Source organism: Pelodiscus sinensis, chromosome 19, assembly GCF_049634645.1.
Source record: "Pelodiscus sinensis isolate JC-2024 chromosome 19, ASM4963464v1, whole genome shotgun sequence".
NCBI classification, from domain to species: Eukaryota; Metazoa; Chordata; order Testudines; family Trionychidae; genus Pelodiscus; species Pelodiscus sinensis.
The window spans coordinates 2,926,937-2,934,774 of record NC_134729.1 but is presented as its reverse complement, the minus strand read 5'-3'; the positions used below and the strand labels follow the sequence as shown (position 1 = coordinate 2,934,774).

Genomic DNA, 7,838 nt, shown 5'->3' with positions numbered 1-7,838 from the left:
CTCGGCTAGATCCACCCACTCCCCTCTCCTGCATGCTGCGGCCTGCCAACGACTCTTTGCCATACATGGGTTGCATGGGCCTTGGGGCTGGGAATGGATGGGTGCACTTGTGCAGCGCCAGGCCCAACAGGTCCCGCACTGAATGACATGGGTAGTCACTATCCAATACAGACGTGATAGGCGCTGACTCGTGCTCGGTCCCGAAGCAGCCACGTTCTCGCTTTATTATTATTATCGCTATCTTGGCTGCTAAGCCCCAACACCCAGCCAGATCCAGTGGGAGCCCAAACACGCCTCTCCCTCAGGTCTACCTTAACACCGCCACAATCTGTGTCCTACAGACCCGGATCAGAGGGATGTTTATCTGCGCTGGGATCAGCCAATATTTGCATCAGAGGCAGGGAAACCAGACTTCCAAGTAATCCAGGAGCGGGCTGTGAAACGGGCACAGGGAAACGCAGCCTCCACTTCGAGGTTTACCTTCCCGGCACTGACGTTGAGTGGCTCCTTTTCCAGCCGGGAACCCAGCTGCGTTGTTGTGGGGGCACCTGGTCTTGCCCTGTTTGAGGACCACAGCCTGTGAGATCCCCATGCGCTGTGCCTGAGGCCGGCATCTGAAAGCCATGGGCCCCATGCAAGCCCTGCTGCTCGGGATGCTCATTAGCATGGCTGAGCCTGAGGCAGGCAGATGCCCTGCGTGCGAGATGGCCGCCATGGACCCTGAGCTGCAGAAGACGTTCCTCGTCGAGCTAGCAAAGCAAAGCATTCTCGCCAAGCTGCATTTGAAGGACCGACCCAATGTGACCCAGCCCATCGCCAGTGGGGGCCTCCTGACGGCTCTGGGCAGGCTGCGTGGCGGGCGCGCGGGCGCGGGCAGCATCCTGCCGATGCCAAGCCGGAGCCCCGAGACTGATGAGCAAGAGTATGAGATTCTCAGCTTTGCTGAGCCAGGTCTGTAAGGTTCCCGGGGCGCATGCAGAATGAAAAGACTCCTGATGGGTCATTGGAGGCACGACTGGGAGGGGGGCTGCAAAGGAGAAGGGGTGCTCATATCAAGAGCTGTCCTGTCCCAAATATCAAGGGAAGGGACATCCCCCAAAGGGATCTGGGGGGCCGGCGACTGTGGGAAGTGGAGCCACCCAGCCCCAGCTCACTCTGCTCCCCTGGCTCCCATCTGCAGGATCTGGGGGAAGGGGTGGACCCGTCCCCGCACTCACCACCGGCAGCAGGAAGCGCAGTCACGCGGCTGGGAGCCGGGGGACGGAGCAGGCTGGGGCCACTGCCAATGAATGTGGGGGAGGGCCTGACCCCCGCTGCCCCCTAGTCCTCCTGGCCGCTCTGGGGATGTGCTTTGGGGAAGGGGTGGAATCAAAGCGGGGAGGGGGCAGAGCAGGGGCAGGGCCTTGAGGGAAGAGGTGGTGTGGGGAAAGTTCCGGGACGAAGACAGAGAGATGTGGTGTGGGGAAAGTTCCGGGACGAAGACAGAGAGATGTCCCGGGCCCCGCGCTCCCCAAGGGCCAGCCCCGCTGACATCAAGGGAAGGAGACATCCTCCAAGTGGGACCTACTTAGAGCTCTGCATAGGGATGTTTTACCCCTGTCGTGTACAAAGTCACCCTCCGTGCATGGTGTTGGAAAAGCAAACCCCATCCCGGGATTAGCAATGGAAATCGCTGAGTCGCTCCCCAGGGAATAAGCCCGTGAGAGTAGTTATCAGTGGTTCCTGGTCACCCTGGGAGGGGCTCTGGGTCCGGAGCTCTTCAGTATTTTCATCCATGACTTGGGTAACGGAGTGGGGAGAATGCTACGAAAACCGGCAGGCCGCACCCCGGTGTGCGTGGCGTGCAGGGTTAGAATTCAAAATGACCTTGACAAAGCAGAGAATCGCTCTGACATCAACAAGATCAAATTCAATAAAGACGGGGGCAAAGTGCCTCTCTTGGGCAGGGGAAAAAAACCCCAAACGCACCGCTAACCCCGGGGATAGAGGCACTGGGGAGGTGGCCGTAGTGCTGAAAAGAGCCGGGTGGGGGGTGGGGATGAGAGCGGATGACAAACTGAACGTGAGTCAACAAGGCAATGCAGCTGCGAAAACGGCTTGTGTCATTCGGAGGGGGCCCAACACGCCAGTATGTCTACTTGGCACTGATGAGACCTCAGCGGGCGCCAAGCGACCCGTTCCGGGCACCACGCTTTAGGAAAGGTGGGAATAAACTGGAGAAAGCCTAGAGCAGAGCAACAGAAAAACGATCAAAGGTTTAACCTGACCTGTGAGACGAGGCTAAAAAAACTGGGCAGTTTAGAAGACGGAGAGGACCTGCTACCCGTCTCCCAGTAAGTTGAGAGAGCTGGATTTGACCCCGCGAAGTCCCTAATGATTCCATAAAGCTAAAATTCTCTGCGGGCATAAACGGGTGAAAGTCCATCAACGTCTCCAGGGCTGGTCCCATTCACAGGCACAGAGAATTCAGCCATGGAGCAGAAATAGCTGGCCCCGTGAAGGCAGCCGTGAACATGGCCTTTGGTGTAGTTTCATTTTTGTTTCACTGATGGGAGCTTTCCACTGTGCTTTACGGCAGCGGTTCCCAACTGCCGGGGTGTGGCCTGGCTCTGGCTGCTGGCCCATGGCAGCTCTAGGGGCTGGAGGAACCGCGTGGGGGGCAGCAGACGGCTGTTCCGGCAGCCAGGGCCGGGCCTGGAGCCCCGAGGCTGGGGCTGTTCTGTCCCAAAGCCTGCAGGGAAGATGAGCTCTCCCTAGAATCAGGGCAGGCAGGCAGCGAAGGCGCCGTTGGAATTTTCCCCGCGTCCCTGGGAGTTAATTCAGTCCCGTAAATCATCCACAATAATTGGTAGCGGATATCAATTTTCTGTGTGAACTTCTCCCCAGCTGCACAGGAGTATCTCCACCGGCAGGGCTCCCTAATTCTGCAGATCAGAGGCAAGAAAGCAGCCGGGGAATAAACAGGGTCAAGGGGTTAGGGCTGGCACTGGGGGTCTCTGGGGACCTGGGCTTTTGGCAACATTTTTATTTGCATATTTGCATATTCATTATTTGCATAATAAATATGCAAATAGTGTGTTACCAGTTCGCCAAAAGTTTGTGAATGGGTTTGCCAGTCCCCGGTATAAAAAAGGTTGGGAACCACTGCTTTCTGCATTCCTCCGACGCACCAGCCCAAAGCTAGATGGGAGAGGCTCTCGGGTAACTCTGAGGAGTGAGTGGGGGGTGCTAGATTTGCTGAGTTTGGGATCGGATGGAAAGCCAGTGGCATGGTTTCCCTCCGTGCTCACACATACACACAGCCATGCTCTTCTAGGATTGCCAGGTGTCCGGTTACCCGGACAGTCCAGTATTAGTGGCCACTGTCATGGAAGGCCAGTAGAGATGTTTTTCCCCTGCTGCATCTGGCGGGGGTGCGGGGGGACTTAAAGGCACAGTGACCTTTTTATTTTATTTTTTTTGCTCAACACATTTGATCCCCTGTTTTTGTTTTCGGTGTTTTTTTTTGCTCAACCAATTTCCCCACCATGTTTGGGATTTTTTGTGAAAGTATCTGGCAACCCTATGCTCTTCCTTCCCTACTTCCTGTCTGACCTGGCAGGGTGCTGCCGTCCAACAGCTGCCATCTCCCCCCCCCCCCCCGATGCAGCTCCATTTTCAGAGGGCATTGCTGGGTGTGCAAGTGCCATGGGACCCGTCAATATCCCAGCATGAAACTGGAGCCATCTCTCCTCCCATGGAAATTCAGCCACCTCTGCGGTGGAACACGGCCCCTGCGCTCTCTCAGCAGCACTAATGCACAGTGGTCTCAGGGGGAGGAGGCGAAGATCAGCCTAACCAGCCAAAATACCAGGTGTTTGGGATTAAAAAGGTGACTTCCCAGTGTGGAATTCAACCCCTCCCCCCGGGCTGACACCCCCCCAGCCTCACAAAAGATCCTGCATTGTGTCTTTAGCACCTATGTCGATGAGGTTTTTCTCTGGGTTTCCAGTGAAGTCCTCCCGCCCCCATAGCACCGCGGCCACTAGCACTCTGCCAAGCGCCAGACGGAGATCACCACCCTTTACCGACTCCACAGCTGTGTTTCCTGAAACTCTGTTCTTCCCCGGGCAGGCCCCCACCCACAGACTCACTAGCACCCGCCTGTTCAGCTCGCCAGCGGCGGCCCAGGCTGGCCGTAGGCGCAGGCGGCTGGTACTGGTTTTGGCTGGGCACAGTGTGGCAGCAAGGCTGTTGCGGGGCATGGCCCTTGTGTATTTTACCAGGGGCATCACTTTGCCTGTGGGGGGAGCTGTTGGCCAGAAACCCTCCATAGCATTGTGTCTGTGACCCGCGGAGGCAGGTGTGGGGCAGCCGAGCCCAGTCACCAAAGGAGTGACATGCTACGTTCTTAAACCTCCCAGCCCAGAGGCCCTCCATCATGGGTTGTATCCCCCCCTCAGGCCTGGCCAGAGAATCTGCAGGGAGGGGACGGGCATCTATCATGCCCAACCCATCAGCCCACCCTCTGAGATGCAAGATGGCATCTCAGACCAGCAGCCATGCTCCAGGGTCACATCGTCCCCCGCTGAACTGCAGCTGCCTCTGGGGTGGGGTAAAACCGCACAGTAGCACGGCACAGCGATTTAGGCAGCAGGACGTCGCCCCGGGCCAGGTCCTTCTCCGATGTAGCTTCCTTAAAGTCCGTGTTGTTTGAGGAGCTGGCCTGGTGAAAGGAATTGAGGGAAGGAGCGAGGAATGAACCCAGCTGCAATTTGACCAGGACACCAGCATGAACAGCCTGACCTAGATTCGGCCGCTCTTCAGCGGAGTGAGCCTGGAGGCAGAGGGGCCTTGCCAGCTGTAGCACATCAGGGTCAAGGGAGTCCCGCGCCGCTGCCCTGGGGCTGTGCTTGGCATTTAGAGCTCAAAATGCAGCGGTCTCTTGTTCTCCCCCGCACCCCCAATAGAAAGGACACCTCTGCCCCCCTCTAATGCCTGCCGAGCCCCGCATGAACGAGGAGACGTCAGGGCCTTCATTCCCTCATGGTCCCCTGGCTGCTTTCTCCGCAGGGCCCCCCGCCTCCAACCGGACGCGTCTGCGCTTCCGCTTCACCCAGGACGCCGACCGGAGCATCCAGATCCTGCAGGCCGACATGCACCTGTTCCTGGCCGCCCCCGGCGGGCGGGTCACGGCGAAGCTGCTGGTGTCCAAGCCGGGAGACACCAACCTGACGCTGGTCGGCAGGAGGCAGCTGGCGGGGGAGCGAGGCGGCTGGGCTGCCGTGGAGGTGAGGGCGGCCGTCCAGAGTTTCTTCAGCAAAGGCGGCCAGCAACTCACAGCCGAGCTGGAGCGGGAAGGGAGCCCCGAATCCGCCCGGCTCCTCAGCAGCAGTGACTCTCACCGGCCGTTCGTGGTGGCCAAGGCCCGGGCCCGGCCCCGGCACCGTGTTCGCCGCCGGGCGGCCGAGTGCAACAGCAAGTCCAGGACGTGCTGCCGGCAGCAGTTCTTCATCGACTTCAAGGAGATCGGCTGGGAGGACTGGATCATCCAGCCGGAGGGCTACCGCATGAACTACTGCACGGGCCCGTGCCCCATGCACGTGGCCGGCATGCCCGGCCTGGCCGCCTCCTTCCACACGGCCATCCTGAACCTCATCAGGGCCAACGACGCGCAGGCCACCGTCAGCTCCTGCTGCGTCCCCACGCGCCGCCGGCCCCTCTCCCTGCTCTACTACGACCAGGACAGCAACGTCCTCAAGACCGACATCCCCGACATGATCGTGGAGGCCTGCGGGTGCACCTAGCCCACTGCCGCGGCGCTGCGCGGGTCTTCCCTCGAACGGGAACCCGACAGAGACCCCCTCGCCACGCCCCCCCTGCCGCGCGTGGGGTACACAAGCGCCTTCGCCCCACAGGGCAGGCACAGCAATCTCCCCCCGCCCAGCGGCCTCCGCCCCTTCCAGGAGAGCGCCCACCCGTCCTGGCCACGCCAGCCGGGGCCCTGGGCAGCGGCAGGTTCTGCAGTGTGAACACCTGTCCGGCGGGGAAATCGGAGCAAACTTCCCAGCCCTCAGGGACCACCGGGAGAAATGTCGGGCAGGGTCAGAGAGGAGGCCGCCCAACAAATTCAGATGGGAAATGAGGTGTAGATTCGTAACAGGGAAAGTATCGGAGTGGTAGTCGTGTTAGTCTGGACCTGCAAAAGGTTGACGAGTCCTGTGGCACCTTAGGGTATGTCTACACTAGCCCCCTAGTTCCAACTAGAGTGACTAATGGAGGCATTCGAACTTGCAAATGAAGCCTGGGATTTAAATATCCCGGGCTTCATTTGCATGTTCCCGGGCGCCGCCATTTTTAAATCCCCTTAGTTCGAATTGACTGCCCGTGGCTACACGTGGCAGTCAGAAGTTAATCCGACCTAAGTCCTTAGTTCGGATTAACTGTTACTCCTCCTGCAATGAAGAGTAACGGTAGTTCAAATTAGGAGCTTTAATTCGAACTACCTAGCCCGTGCTGCATGTAGCAGGTAGTTCGAACTACGAGGCATTTAAAAATGGCGGCGCCCGGGAACATGCAATTAAAGACCAGGATATTTAATCTCAGGCTTCATTTGCAAGCTCGAATGCCTACATTAGCCACCCTAGTTCGAACCAGGGTGGCTAGTGTAGACATACCCTCGGTCTGTAAGGTGCCACAGGGTTCCTTGTTGCTTTAACAGGGAAAGTAACTAGCCACTGAAACAATTTACCCAGGGCCGAGAGGCGGGATGGGATCTGCCATCAGCGACCGTTTTGAGGTCGGGACTGGATGATTTTCCAAAAGCTCTGCTCCAGGAACGATCGACAGCTCCCCAGAGAGGGGGCAGACGCGACGGTCACAAAGGGGCCCTTCTAGCCTTAGGGTCTCTGGATTTGCCGCAGGGAACGGGGGGTCCCGCCCCGCCACTTGGAACCGAATCGGAGCTGCAGCCCGGAGGCCGGCTGGCATGCGCCGAGTCCTGCGGAAGGAGGAGAGTGCTTTGGGGCAAGCCGGTCCCGACAGGAGGGAGGTGGCCCGGCGTCTCTGCCCCCTTTGAGACGCCTGCCCGAGCAGCCTGTGTCGTCAATAAAAGGCTGTATCTGTGTGCGTGGCCTCCTGGCCAGCTCGCGAGTCCCTCCCCATCCCCACACACTGGGCTTAGGCCTGCCCCAACGCCTTTCGGGGGCCGCCGTGGTGCAAGGCAACCAAAAAGCCCGTGGCCCTGGCTAGCTGAGATTCCAGATGGCACAGGTCTGGGCCCGGCGGGGGCATTCTCTGGCGTTTCTCTAGGGATCGCACCCACCAGCGAGAGTGAAGGGAACCCGCAGGTTAATGAGCTACACAGGCATGGTATCGCCCCCCTTGGCCACCGGCCCGGCTGCTCTAACGTCCGCTGTGTGCCATCCCCGGAAGACTGGCGGCCAGTTTCCAAACCCAGCCGGGGCCCAGGTTCCAGCAGGGCCGTGCCTAGCACTGGGCAGTCCCAGGGGCTGAGCTTGGTGTCAGCCTGCCTCCATGGGGCCACGAACCCACTGTGGCATCGGGGATGCAGAGAGCGCCCCCCCGCCACTCCCCAGCAGGCTCAGCCTAGCACACCAGGGCCCGCCCTGGTCCCCAGCCTGGCGTTGCCAGCTCCAGTGTCTCAGACGACCTGGGATCTGCTAGCCCCGGCTGCAGGCTCTTGCCCTCTGCTCCGGGGGTCAGCCTCGGAGGGGCAGGGCTGGGGAGCTGGGCCTGCGCCGGGAGTGGGGAGGGGGTGTAGCAGGGGTGGCCGGCGCTGCAGCCAATCGCCGCTTGCCCAGCTTGCGTCCATGCCCCCAAACAGCCTTCCGAGGGTG

General features: G+C 59.7%; 1 protein-coding gene across 1 annotated transcript; it reads left to right on the top strand.

Moving 5' to 3' along the window:
* Positions 1-380: 380 nt before the first annotated feature.
* LOC142818925 (inhibin beta C chain-like) lies at positions 381-7,107 on the top strand. Its single transcript, XM_075901792.1, has 2 exons — positions 381-951; positions 5,053-7,107. The coding sequence occupies exons 1-2, from the start codon at positions 624-626 to the stop codon at positions 5,784-5,786; spliced, it is 1,062 nt and encodes a 353-aa protein (XP_075757907.1). The 5' UTR covers positions 381-623; the 3' UTR covers positions 5,787-7,107.
* The last annotated feature ends 731 nt before the right edge of the window (positions 7,108-7,838 follow it).

Excerpts from the sequence above, each read along its gene's own strand:
- LOC142818925 (XM_075901792.1), top strand. The coding sequence starts at position 624 with ATGGGCCCCATGCAAGCCCTGCTGCTCGGGATGCTCATTAGCATGGCT. Across the intron at positions 952-5,052 it reads TCTCAGCTTTGCTGAGCCAG|GGCCCCCCGCCTCCAACCGG; the intron begins GTCTGTAAGGTT and ends CTTTCTCCGCAG.